The sequence below is a fragment of the Argiope bruennichi genome, chromosome 9, assembly GCF_947563725.1.
Source record: "Argiope bruennichi chromosome 9, qqArgBrue1.1, whole genome shotgun sequence".
NCBI lineage: Eukaryota > Metazoa > Arthropoda > Arachnida > Araneae > Araneidae > Argiope > Argiope bruennichi.
This window is the reverse complement of record NC_079159.1, coordinates 89,189,413-89,204,146: the sequence shown is the minus strand read 5'-3', so window position 1 is coordinate 89,204,146 and position 14,734 is coordinate 89,189,413. Positions and strand designations below refer to the sequence as shown.

The following is a 14,734-nucleotide window of genomic DNA, read 5'->3' as shown; positions in this document are numbered from 1 at the left end:
GTATTGCTTTAGAATAATTAGTATTTTATATAAAGATAAAATAATTTATGCAAAACTGTAAATAAGAAATTCAATACTTATTTGATTGATGGCAGTCTAATATTATTGACAATAATATCAGAGTCTTTCCATGACAATTTCTCTGATATTATTATTATTATTATTAGCATTTATTATTATTTTTTTATTGCAATCAGACATTTTTAAACAAAATTTTTGGGTATTTATAAAATTATACAATTAATTTTTTATGTAGACATACACAAAACACATAGGAAAATCTTAACTCTCAAAATTTGAAGCATCTTAGAGGTCACATCAGATTTCATACTAAAGCCTTGGTAATGACCTAAGAATATATTTCTTCATGGAGTCTTTTATGTTGTAAAAACAGTTAATTTTTAAACTGAATGCAGATGATGAAGCCGTATAGGGGGATTATTTTGAAGTAAAAAGTAACAAAATGTCAATATCGATGCATTTAAAATTTATCTGCCCCTTTCCTGTCCCCCATCCCTAATTTTTCAAAACACAGTTGTACTTTTAATTATTTATCTGGCTACCAGCATATATAAAATTTATAATTGAAGCAAGAATATGAACAGTCTTTCCTTTTTCTTGAAAAATTTTCAAACGTTGAGTTCAAGTTATAGAAATTAACAGTGCTCATTTAAATTAAATCTCTTAATTTTCTAAATTAAAATTATTTCTTAATGAAATATTAAAAAAAAATCATCTCTCAGTTTTTGAGCAAGAACTTTTTAAAATGCAAATCGAAATATACATTTTATTGAAAATTTTAATCAGATATGTAAGTCAAGATTTAGCCTGCTTAATAAATCAGTACTCAGTAACCAAAATAGAAAAAAAAAAAAAAAAAAGCATGATTATCTCGAAATTTTTTTGCATACTTTCTCATAAAGAAGCTATCCCACCCTCTCTTTCATATTAAATTGTGATCCCTAGAAAAGTCTGCAACGGCTGCAAATGCTTGTATTTTAATTATCAGTGTCCTGCGCATAAGAGTGTTGTGCTTGGTAGTACACTAAAAAACCGAATATGATATTACAGCTTTTTTTGACAGATTGAAAACAAAATTTGACACTGAACAACAAATTTAGTTACAAAAATCACATTACGAATTTCATTGATTTAAACCATTGTGATTTTGATCACATTTACATGCATGCAAAAGTACAAACCTACAATCTTTAATCCTTAAAACCTACAATCCTTAATCCTTTGATAGTTTTGGTTCAAAATATGATAAAGTGGAGCTAAAACTGCTCTACTATTTTATAAAGGTGGATACAGACTAAAGGTTCAAGAGAAGGGAATCATGCTTAAGAATATATTCTTAGCTACAGAAATTTTTTGGAATGGTTTAGAGGTCAATTATAAGAGCACCGTTTGGCCGGCAATAAGGCATTTGAATCTGAACTGTGCCATTATATGTCATATAATTTTATTTTAAAACAAAATTAGAGATGATATTTTAGCTAATTAGTTTTGTAGGAAATAAAAAGAAGTAGTATTAGTGGAAATTGTTACTCGTTAAAGTTTCTATGAATGCCAATATTAAAGTTACCACAAACTTGCACCAAATAATGCTCTATAATACATACATGCATACATATATTACAACTTCTTTGACACTGTATAACACATATTACTCTTTTACAGACACATTGTCTTGGTTGGACTTATTGAATGTATTAAACCTAACATAAACAGTAATCTTGCATGAGAATCTCCAATGACGAATTCATTTTTCATCAATGAAGGGTTTTTAAAAAAAATATTTGTAAGGAATGGAATATATAAAGCGACAAAAAGATGAATTATAAAAATAAAACAGATATTTAATTTATTTTTCTTACTTAACCGGTTTCGATCAAAGTTAAAAAAAAAAAATCAAATATATTTCTATCAAACCATTAGCAAAAAATATCCAACAACAATTTTACAATATTGGTTGGGATTCAATACATCAAAGATTGTGAAGATATTGTATAGTAACTTACACTAATCAAATGCGATCAGTCCCTTTTCTTCTAGATTATGAAGTATTATCTAAAGTTTTTTTTGGAAGGGAAGGGTGGGGGCACACCTCCTTTATATTCGACCCTAACATTTTAAAGCTTTAACTTGTATACCAAGTTTCATCTATCTAGCTCTTTACATTTTGTAATAACCATGTTCACTTGTACTAGGGTCAGACAAATTTTTTATGTATGCGCTTCATTTTACCTAAGAGCGTTCAAATTTGACGCAACTACATACCAAATCTCATCTGTCTAGCTCAAATTGTTTATACGTTATTGTGCTCACAAGCTTCCACAAATGATTCCAAAATTCTTTTTCGAACACCAGTAAGTTTGAAGCGTGGAGATCTTCAAAATTTCTAAGGCGAATTTTTTTTGACGATTATAAAACTTTTTCTTTGTATAATTCATTTACACAAAATTAAAAATAGTAATCCGTTAAAACCTAGCAAATTTTTTCTCTTTTTATAGTCCCAATAAGAAAAATGATTCTTTTCTTTTTCTTAGTCAACACTACAACAATGAATGTTTATTTTTATACCATTTTTTGTAAAGAAAATATATAATTAAAATTTTAAATTGTGAAATAAATGGCACATTTTTTTCTTCCAATAAATCGGACTGCATTGACTTAATAAATTAAAAACTAGCTAAAGCAATACAACCGTAATTTTTGCTTTGAAATTTAAGAAATAAAAATACAAAAACTTGTGCCTTTTCCTTCTTTTCGAATTTATAAATTTTTTGGATGAAGTTTTCATAATATAAATAAAGATAATTTTTATCAACAGATGGCAGCACGATCTAGAGGCCAACAATGTTGTGTTTTGACTTTGAAAAAGATGCAGGGGAGGGGGAGTCGCATACCATCGAGCTTGGCGTCTGAATATTTTCAAAATGTTCCAATGGTTTAAGTCATTTGGTAAAGAATTTTTCTCATATTTTTTATTGTAAATCTTGGAATTTGTTATCTGTGCATGCCAAAAGAAATGTGTCTAAACAAGAATTTACACATTTTGAACTACTGAACCGAAATATTTTTTTTTTCTTTATCATATCATTCTTATGATGCAAATTTAAAAAAAAAAAAATCTCTTTTAGATCATGGCTTCTTAAACTGTCTTGGTAACAACCACTTTTTCGTTATTTTTCGTAATTCTGGTTAGTTTCGGAAACAAATAGGAAAAAGAAGGTTTACTTATTGATAATCTGCAAGGAAATTTAGTTGCAAACTGTTTTTAATTAAATTAAAAAAATGAAATCAATCAAACTGCTTTATTTAACTATAGAAAGTCTATAAAGATTGGCTTTGGCATTTTATTAATTTAAATTTTTAAAAATTTTCAGAAAAAATGTTTAAAAAAATTTTTTTTTTTTTCATCTGGTAGATTGTTTTAAATGTACTCTTCAAAATTCTTTAGAATAACACACACCTGTACTTTCTTTTATAACTATAGATTTTTGACCTGCTAGCATTTTAAGTAAATGAAAATCCACACTTCTATAGCTAAATTTGATCGAATTATGCAACTAGAGACATGGGGAAAAGTAGAAAGTGAATGAAGGGACAGACACTACTTCGATTTTTTTTTTTTTTTTGTCTACATATTTAGCCATCAGTTGGCAATATTTAGAAGGATAATCGAATATAATATTTTATACCGCACTTTAGTGATATCTGAATAATTCTAATTACTGTGTAAAGAAAAAAAAAAAAAATCAGCGACATTTTACTTCTAATTTGACATTTCTGTATTTCTCGACATTTCTGTATTTACCTTGAAATCTTACTGAAATTATTTAATAATAATACTAATAAACTTGTTGTCTTTGTTAAGTGGTAAGATTGTATTTACTTTGTGGGGAAAATGCAGATTCTGCTACATGTGAAACAAAATAAATTAGAAACTAAAATAAAATAAAAAAAAAATTATAGATTAAAAAATACGTGATTTTTTTATATAGAAGAGCAGATAGCTTAGATTACTATTTCAAATATCTACCAATGTTATTCACTTTGGTACATATCAAATAGCATAATCAATGTGATTAATCAACAAAGGAAGAAGATACTAAAGACAAATAATAAATTGAAAACAGTCGTATGAAAATTCGTAATCTTAAAAAGAAAATAAATGCCGAATCAAAAAAAAAAAAAAAAAAACCAATTGAGTATTTTTTAAAATATATATTATACAAAATTTTAGTTGAAAAATGTCATTTTTATTGTCTTTAAATTATAACAATGTTTCAAATTGCATAGTACTAAAATATTAAAAACTGGACAGATTTTTCGTTATTAAACTTCGGAAATGACTGATATAAACAGGTTAGTAAATTTAATACAAGTTGCAGACATAAAGAAAGTATTAATCATGGAATTAATAGAAGGTCTCATGTTCTATTAGAGGTATCTCTGATGTTCTGGAAGTAAGACTTGAAAAACGTCTTAATAGAAAATATTCATTTAAAGCTGAAAAATAAAGTTATCATTGATACCATTTTTCTCAGATTCTTAAAAATTGTCCATATTTTTTAGTTCCTATAAATTATTTAAAGGGTTTAATTTACAGTAATACTTAGCTAATTAGGCAGTTTTTTTTAAAATGAAACTCAACAATAATTACATTTTTCTCTTGTTCCATTAATTTCATATTCAAATAATATCTATAAAATAGAAGTGTAAAGCGTTTTTGCATATGGAGCGAAGTTTACAAATTAAATGAACATAGTTGTTGTCCATACTTTTTCCCTGGCACGTTCCTGGGGGGGGGAAGCAAAATCAATTGGAAAATACATGAAAAGTTGCCGCGATAAGAAAGTTGTTGTAGAATATTTGTTAACTACTAACCATCAAATGGGCGAGGTAAACTTTTTTGGCTAAGAAAATCGTTGAAACTGGTCAGGAAGTTTACCTCTTGGAAGTTCATCAAGTTTCTTGAAGAAGTTTTAAATGGCTTTTAAATTAATCTAATTGTAGATTAAAATTTTAGAACTGATTGAAAAATTAATTTTGGCATTTCATGCAATTTCAAATAATTTCAAATTATTTTGAATTTCTAATTTTTATATTAATAAAAATGTATGTACTTAAAATTATGAATATTTATGTCTATATATATGTATGTACTTATAAATGAACATGCATATATTATGTGCATGTTTAAGTATGTGTAGTATATTTATAATTATTACTACTAAATATGCTTAGCTAAATGGTGAGCGAGCGAAACAAGACGAGATCACGTGGCAATCTCAAACGTACCACAACGTACGTAATTCTTAGAGATAATACGTAATTCTGAGCGGATCGAGCAGAGAGCGCCCCCCCCCCCCTCCCCCCAGTATTTTTTAAATTTCTTACTTCACTCGAAAGATCGGAATATGAACGAAAATAAAAAATCTGTGTTTGGAAATCCATTTCTGATAAATTTCAAGACTCTTTCTTTTCGCCTTCCTTTTAAATTTTCTTACCCGTAAAATATATTTTTAACGATATTGCATTAGAGAAAGAGTTGTAAATTTTTTCGAAATTTATGGAACCTTAAGCATAATGAAAATATTGTAAAAACTTTATTATTTCTGCGCATTGAACACATTTGGATAATATGCATACATATAAATGTATTATTAAAGCAGTGATAGAATAATTATATATTTATTATGATTCGCAGAACTTTATTCTAAATTTTCTTTGAACTATTTCAAAATATTTGCCATTTCTATCAAAGAAAAACAATAAAAATAATTGTTAAACTGAATCAATAAAATTGAAGTAGAATCTCATTTCAGAAATTTTTTTAGGAAAATAAGAATATTTACTCATTGAATTAAAAATCATATAAATTCAATTAAAAATGTCTATATTTTGTAGATATATCTAAAATAATAATTAAATTATAAAATGCTCTTCCGTGAACTTTCAAAATAACTCATATTACCTTAACATCTTTTTTATCTTCAGGGTCTTGCAAAAGATAACTTGGTGCACTAAAGATGGTTTTCAACCATATTCACATGAGCATAACCGAGGAACGTTTGGATAAATTAATGCAGCTCTTTTCTTTAAAAGATACAGTGGTAAAATTGATATTCGTATTGTTGTAAACTAAAGAGCTCAGTTAAAGTTTCTGAAAGTTTAGTTTTTAAAAGTTATAGATCAAATTTTCTTTGAAAGAGACATTTTATGAAATTTATTATAAAATACATAAAAATAAGTTTTATATTGATAAAAAAATTTGTTTATTATTATCATTCAAGCTAAAAAATATATATTTTTTTGTATTATTAATTTTACTGGATACTTTTTAAGCCTTTCGTATGACTTCTCTCTCGTTACCTTCTGAACTCTTTGATCGTACGTAACTTCAATACTGACTTTGCCTCTTTTTAGGTATTAATACCAGCTGCCAGCTGGTTCGTCAGGAGCAAAGGTTATATTTGATTTCAGATAAATCTTTTTTATAACTCCATATTCATGATTCCACCAAATTATCCGGCATGAAAGCCGTGTTTTTTTAATTGTCTTAGTCAAGTTCTATTTATCGTGTACACAGAGGTGTACATGCATAAAATAACGCCCCGATAGAAATTAAATCCTAACAATTATATAAAAACACTTTTGAACTGATAGTAAAATTTAGGTAAATAAATAAAAAAATGTATTTTTCTCAGAAATGAAACTAATTTATTCCTTAGTTTTGGGTCTCTCAGTAATAGCACCCAAAGTACTCATCTTGTTAGTCCCACCCTAGTTACGCCATTTCGTGTACATGAATCTTTCTTTGAGGTAGTCCCGTAACATCATAGCGCTATTTAAAACGTAAATATCAGGTTTATCTATTTTCTAAACTTCAGGATATTGTAACTTCAGTTTTTTTTTTTTTTTATATTTGTAAATTACACAGCTAAGCAGAATCCGTTTTCTTTAGCTTTCGGCAATGGGAAAAAAAATCAGACGATAGAGTAATTGATGAAACAATGAAAACGGTTTGAATTTCAGAGCAACAATGTTGGAAATTAGGTAAAAAATATTTTTGAAAATTTGTCAAAATTCAGCAAAAATTCGCACCCTATTAAATTAGTATGCTTGAAAAAAAAAAGACGCTTTTTTTAAAATCTTGAAACAATGAAAAAAATTATTTTTGTGAAATAATATATTTGGAAAGTTATTGCTGAAAAATTCCAACATTCAGCTTAATTTTTAATAAATTAAAATTCTAATTAAAATTTCAAAAAATGGTTCCAAGGCGCACATTACCGCTCTCCAAGGTATACGAGTGCCAAATTTAGGATCTATTGAGCAAACTCTTTGATCTGTAGAATACCAACACACACACTTGCATGCACACGCACACACACACTACACACACGCGCGCTCGCTAATTCATCTTCATTATTAGTATAGTTTGCGCTTGTACCGTAGGCATATTTACTAGATTTTGGAAAATTTTCCATGAAAATATCAAGATTTTTTACTAAATATTTGAGGATTGGAGTGGGTATATATAAATGGCAGTATAAGAATTTAGATTTCGTACTTTTTTCAAATTTTATTTATTAATTCAACAACATAATATAGGATTGTTTCCTTTCTTTAAAGCATTTTTTGCATTTGACCATACCATTCTAATGACTTAGAAATGAACTGTTTTGCAACGATTAGAGTGAGCAAACACCCTGAACAATATATTTATTGTGCAACGTATGTGAAATTTATGACATATTTTTGCAATCTTAAGTATATAGTTATTATGCACTTTTTTTTTCTTAGATTATTTCTTAAAATGTATTTAAAAAATTAATTCCTGCTATTATTGAATCTAAAAACTCAAATAAAAAAGATAATATTAATTAACTTTTTTAATGCAAAACTCTACCGATACACGGAAAAATATTAATAAAAAATATAACTAAAGAAATCACAAAACAGATTTATGTCTTGAAATGCGCGAAAAAAGCTGAAATTGCAACTCGTAGGATGTCATCGAAGTTTCTCAGAAAAAACAAGGATCTTGGGCTAGGCCAAAAGCGCTATTAGTGCTCAGATTTTTATATTTAGTGTTTCACATGTGAAGATAGTGTGTTTTATAATACAGTAAAAACCAGAATATACAACATGGATACCTTTTTTGGATTTATTGAAAACAAATTTGATCCAAAATAGTGAATGTAGTCACACACATATTCTTATTTTTTCAAATTATTACATTTTTGATCTATCGTGTTTACATGCACGCGAAAGTACAGATCAAAAAATGATTATATGTGATGGATTTGTGTAAAATTTAGATACGGTTCTACAGTTTAGGTGTTAAATTTGTGAAATAAGTTTTATTTATCTAGCTGTTTATCTTGTTTACTAGGACTCAGACGCAGTTCATACTTCTTATGATTGTCTTTCATTCAATTTGATAGAAATTTATTATTATTAAAGTATTAAATTCCCCCCCCCCCCAACACAATGAATTTTTGAATTTGATACACTTTCTGTGAATGCCTTTTGTTCAGCATTCGATAGAAATTTATCCACGAATTTCGTGTAAAGACAACATATTAAATTTCTTCCAACTCTAGGTATTTTTGAGCCTGAGTTCTGACAGACAGGCATTGTTCTAAAAATTTGATTTTCAGAAGCGGGGAAGTGTGAAACGTGTAAATTAGTCAAAATCTCGAGTTCAAATTTTTTTGCCAGTTAAAATATTTTATTTTTGCCTATTTTATGTACTAGAAAGTAAAAAGAATATTTAATTGTAAAAATGAGCATAAATCGAGAGAAATAATTGTAAGTCAGAAGTCGTTTCAGCAAAATAATTAATTATATGTTATTTCTACTTAAAACGGCTTTTCTGCCATTAGGTTCGAGAATCGTATCCTTTTAAAAACATTTTTTTTTTCGTAATTTATTTGATTGATACGACATATTATCTTTTTTTTAAATATTGATCAATGAATTAAATTTTTAAAAAGGGGAATATAGTTAACTTACATCTAATGTATCTAATTCCATTTCTGTTATCTTATTGTGCCCTTAATAATGCCATTTTTGAAGCCGAAACTATTCTCATTTTCAAAGGTGTAAATGTGGGGTGAAGAACAGATGAAAGTTTGCAAAGCATTTCGACTCTACTATAGCAACCGAAGAATAAAAAGTGTGGAGAAACAAAGCGAAAAAGAATTTTTTTTTCTTTATTTGACATTAAGAAAAGCAGGAATCCTTTTTTGGCGACGAGCCTAATTCAATTAAGGTAAACTACACCAGAGTTCCCTTTTCAGCCCAGGAAGCAGGAATTCAGCACCTAAATTTGAAACCTGTCGAGCTGACGTAAACGGAACCGTTCCCAGAAATTATATTTTGGGCATGAGTAAGTTGATTCTCGGATTTTCTTTTTCTTTTTCACGAGGAAGAAATCATATCGTAGAAAGACTAACTTGGAAATTATAATGAAATTATAAAGTGTTGTCTAAAAGATGTACATTTATTAAGTGTTATCACTGCAATTTTAAATTTCAATCAGAAGTTTTAATTTTGAAATTGATTTTTATTCTTTTTTGTATAGTATTTTTTTATTTCTATTATGTCATTTTTAATTTATAACATATCTAATTTTTAACTGTTATTGATTCAAAATGCTTGCTTTTAATTCCAAGTAGTTTTATGCATTTAAGTGGTTTGTAATTTGAGTGACGCTGTACAAAATCGTATCTCACGAACTTGTAAAGAAGAATAAAACCTGATTTCTATGCGATTTTATTTTACTTCTATTATTTTTTTAATTAGTACCGCTTTTATTGAGATTTCTATTTATATCAAGCGCTTCTAGATTAGCAATTATGATGATCTCGGATTAATAGGATTCTTTTGAACTAAGAGAATTTACTATTTTTAGGTAATTCTATAACAGCATATCCTACTAAATTGTATGGAGAAATTGAGTGGTCATTTGTTATACTTGGGGCAAGCGGACTGGTTTCGCTTGAAATGCAAAACTTTAGTTGTGATTTAATATAAACTATTACTTATAAATTTAATGGAAATTATCACAACATTACTTATTAAATTAATGGAAATTGCGGCAATATTATTTATTAAATTATTGGTAATTATTGCAACAGTGCTTATTAAATTAATGGAAATTATTGCAGCATTTGAAATTTAGAGCTCAATGTAAAATTTTACAAGAATATGTTTAAGATCGTATTCATTTTATATTATACTATATATCATTTACCTTTTTCAGGCTCATTTCTTTTTCTGTCATTTTAGAAATAAATTAATTAAATTTTTTTCCTTCTAAATTTTGAATTAGTATTTTTAGTATAAAGGAGAAGTATAAAGTTGAAACTTCAAAGAAAAGGAAATTTTATCTACATCAGCTTACTTAATAAAGGAGACATTATTGTTTTAGAATAATCCCAGGGCGGATATTTTGTACTTAAATATTCAAAATTTTTTAATTTTACAAAAAATTCCGTTTATGCGCATTTGAATTCACAAGCAAAGTGAATCAACAACTTTACTTTTAGAAAAATGGAAGCATTTCTTAAACTGTAATATTCGAATTTCGAATAGAATTCAAAATTAAATTTCTGTTATTATAAGAGTAATTTATTAAGCAATATATTTATGAAAAGAGATTGCAAAAAACTGGGCTGATTGCTAATAGTAAATACTTCAAAACTGAGGGAAATGTTATGATAATGGTAGTAATATTTGATACCTCAGTTTTATGACAAGTATATGTGCAATATTAAGTATATCTGATCGTCTGCAACTCTTGTTTGCAACGTAGGGATATAAATTTAATTATCTGAGGTTATCTTGTTAGCTATAATCTCATATATTGTAGGTACGCTGCAATAAATTATAAGAAAGTAAGTAAATATATATTGTTACAAATAGAGCAAATAATTTATTTGTAACAACATACATTTATGAATTTATAGTTGTAAATCAACCTCAATAAATATTCAGGTATATTCAGCATCTTATTCCACACACCGAAAGCAAATGATTTAGTTATTTGCAGGGCTGTTGAAATGAAATATTCAATAAAGTCTATATTTAAAAATAACAACAAAAAAAAATATTAATGCAAATTTATTTACAATACTTCCTTGTATACAATACTAGTCGCCTTTGAAAATTAGTTGGTTCACTGGAATATCGTTTGTGTTTTATTTAAATTAAGTCTCCTATAATATAACTTGATGTTCATGACTTTCTCAACACGGAGGAACTTGCCTTATGAAGTCGAATCCCATGACGTCATTATTCCATTAGAAATTTAAGTATCTGAGTAATTTCTTTCTAAATCAGCATTGTCTTTTGAGTTAACGTAATTACTTTTTCTGGTTTCTAATGTAAACTAACATATCAAAAAATAATAAGCAAAATCTTTTTTCTTTGATTTTTAATAATGCAAGGAAATTATGCTGTTAAATATTTGACGAAACAATGAAACCGTCTTGAATTTCATTTTAACAATAAAATCTATAAATAAAAATCATGCAATTTTTTTTAAAAAAAATTGTTATAGTTTAGAAAATTATTTTACAACTAAATGAATATCATTAAAAATATATTGCCAGAATTTTTCTTTTCCGATATTTTTTAAAGGATTGATTATATTTTTAATCAGGTTCAATAATAAATCTCGCTTGTTCACAAAACATAACTTTTTATTTAAACATTTTAATGACATATTCGCACTAACAGCTTTAAAAAAACACACGAAGAAGTGTGCAAAAGAAGAACCTCCTACTAGAATACATTAGCAGAATTCTGTAAGAACAACAATAAGAAGAAAGAAAAAAAAATGTGTGTGTGTGAGAGAGAGAGAAGTTTAAGCGACTAAGACACTTCATGAGAAATTATAGAACTAATAAACTAATCACTTAAGCCTGTCTTAATACAAAAAGAAAAACCTCCACAGCATTAAAAGTGAATCTATAAAAAGAAGTAGTAAGGTTTAAGTTGGAAATAGCAAGTTGCTATTCTATTGCTATTGATGTTTTGAAGCCGATATGTCGCGCCATCTCGTGAAAGCTAGACTCATCTTTAGGGCTTCTTCCTTTTACCATTCATTGCACTTCAAAAATGTCCCATTAGCATTTAATCCCTTCTTATAAATCAATTTAACATTACTAATCTCATTTAGCTGTTTGCCAAGCGCAACAAACAACTGTTTTTTTTTTTTTTTTTTTTAATATTTTTTTAAGCGAGTAGAATAAAATACCAGCTTTTTTATATTTGGGAAAATTTTATTAAGTGAGCAAATTAAAGAGAAAACTGATGAAATCAAATACCTTTTGATTAATGAAAATCTTATTTCGGTAAAGTAACAAATGATAGCTTAAATGCTAGTTATCTAAAATATAGAAGACATTTTTAATTCAACATAAATGTATTAATTCTATAGGAAGAAATGTAATTTCTTCTTTATTTTTTAAATATACCTTTTATCCAAATTCATTGAACAACAATTTATCTATCGTAAAATATAATGCAGAAATTATCCAAATCGATTTTAATTTTACTGATAGCTCATTAAATGTAGCCCCCTCTTTGAGAACTTGTACTTATCAGCCCCACAAACAGTTTCAAAAGCTCACAGATTAAAAATTTTATAACATATGCGCATATGTCCCGGCATGCAACAGTCATACAATTGGCCCAACCACAAACAAGGATGGCATGTTTTGAATGGTTGTCGAACATCAAACAGTTCGACAGTCGACAGTCAACATCAAAACAGTCGAAAATCAAAAGGTATCCTTGCTTCATAAAAAAAAATATTATAGCAAAATTACTAGTACCTTTAAATATATATTGAGTAAAATTTGATATTCTTATTTATAAAAAGATTGGATTCAAGATGAAAGAAAACTATTAAAGCAAATCTAGATTATAATTCTTACGGCAGTCCAACATCTCCGGGCAATTACTGTTTCGCAACAAATGGAAAGATGGCGGTTTTGTCACTATTATTAAAGCTGCCTAAGGAAAAATCACCGTTTCCCTTCGCTTTCTAAATTAGAAAAAGAAAAACAATTCCCACCGGAAATACATTCAACTTGATTTATTTCATCTTAGGACTGAACTACAAGCCGCCATCAGTAAAACGAGACAACTAAAAATATTTCTTAAATAACATTGTCATTCTGAAAATAAATAAATAAAAATATTAACACATTTTCAACAATTATATTATCGAACTTGGTGCCTTGGCGTAACTGGTCTTGTTTAAACTAGTTTATTTTTTTTTTAAATTTAGCATTATAAACTGAAAAATTAAACTTTGCAATAAAGAGAAAACCAGGGGAAGTTTTTTTCATGTCGACATTGTCTTATACTTAGAAGAATTTGCATCTTTTTTTTTTTTTTTTTTTCTGTTCTCCTTTTATTCCCTTTTGTATCCCCTGAATATATGGGGATATAAGAGGAGGGGTTGGGTTGGAATGAAAATGAATGCAGAAAGCCAATAGAAGTCCATAGGCGTATTTTCTCCCGTCCCTCCTTTCTTATTTGTAGCAATATAATATGACGTATTTTACCCTTCTTAATATAACAAAGCAAACTAAATCTGCACTTTAAATCTCTTTTTTCGCGTTTTTGAATAATTGTATTCACCTATAAGCGAATATACAAACCAACAAATATTTCCTGTTTGATAGACTTGATACAAAATTTAATGCACAAATAAAATGTTGATGATAAATCTGCATGCCAAATTTCATTCGTACAGCTCTTTGAGTTTTAATCTTTTTCATATGTACGCGGAAGAACAGACTGACTTCCCTCCAATGTATTCATTCAAATTTTGACAAAAATCTACAAATTTGTGATGTTATGACCTCAAATTAAATTTCATCGCTTTAGTTTAATTGGTTTTGAACTATCAGATTTACAGACAAACAAACAGACATAATTCTGAAAATGTGTTTTTTGGATACAGAGAAGTCTGAAACGTGAAGATACGTCAAAATATCGAAGTCAAATTTTTTGAAAATGACGGATACGAGTATTTGAAATTTCGAGAGCTTGGTATATGAGAAACTGAAAATTGGATTAATATAACATTTCTTTGGTATCACATATCTATTAAACTTCCGAAGTTTAATGAGAATTATAATGTGCAATTTATAACATCATTTTTATACGCAATAAAATCTTGATTTTACCAGACATTTAAAATTGAAACAATTTTATAAGTAGGATGTCAAGCACATATGCGTAGTTATTTAAAATAAACCTATACCACTTCATAAAAGCAAAGAAAAAAAAAACCGGCCGACTTGTTTTTTTAATTATAGCGGAAACATTTTTTTAAAAATAGAAACTTAAGATAAGCATAAATTCTTTTTTCTGCTTCGACAAAAAGTTTGAATTTGACAAATAAATGAATGTGGATACCATATAAAGAAACTTCGATTATAAAATACTTCTATTTTTTAATCAGTCTAGATTTCCATATATAAAATCTTTGAAGAGATGTCTAGATTTGTTTGGTTACTATGGTGGAAACTTGTAAACAAGACTTGGAGGTTAAGAAAAAGATAACAGTGATCTTTAAAAGAGGCTATCTCTCTTCAGAAAGTTATAGAAAAGCAGAGATATTCAGTAGAGGATGAAACATTTCGAAAAATTATCGAAGTTGATATTTATTCTTCTAATTTTCAAGGCTGAC

General features: G+C 27.6%; 1 protein-coding gene across 3 annotated transcripts in view; it reads left to right on the top strand.

Moving 5' to 3' along the window:
- Positions 1-2,890: 2,890 nt before the first annotated feature.
- The window catches only part of LOC129985138 (retinol dehydrogenase 13-like), a 77,688-nt gene continuing 65,844 nt past the window's right edge, over positions 2,891-14,734 (top strand). Inside the window, exons 1-2 of one of the 3 annotated variants that reach the window (XM_056095058.1) lie at positions 2,891-2,967; positions 9,121-9,409. In XM_056095058.1, the coding sequence (XP_055951033.1) occupies positions 9,406-9,409 (4 nt within the window). In that variant the 5' untranslated portion in view covers positions 2,891-2,967; positions 9,121-9,405. The remainder of the gene's footprint in view (positions 2,968-9,120; positions 9,410-14,734) is intronic. The other 2 variants (XM_056095059.1, XM_056095056.1) reach the window with 2 other exon arrangements.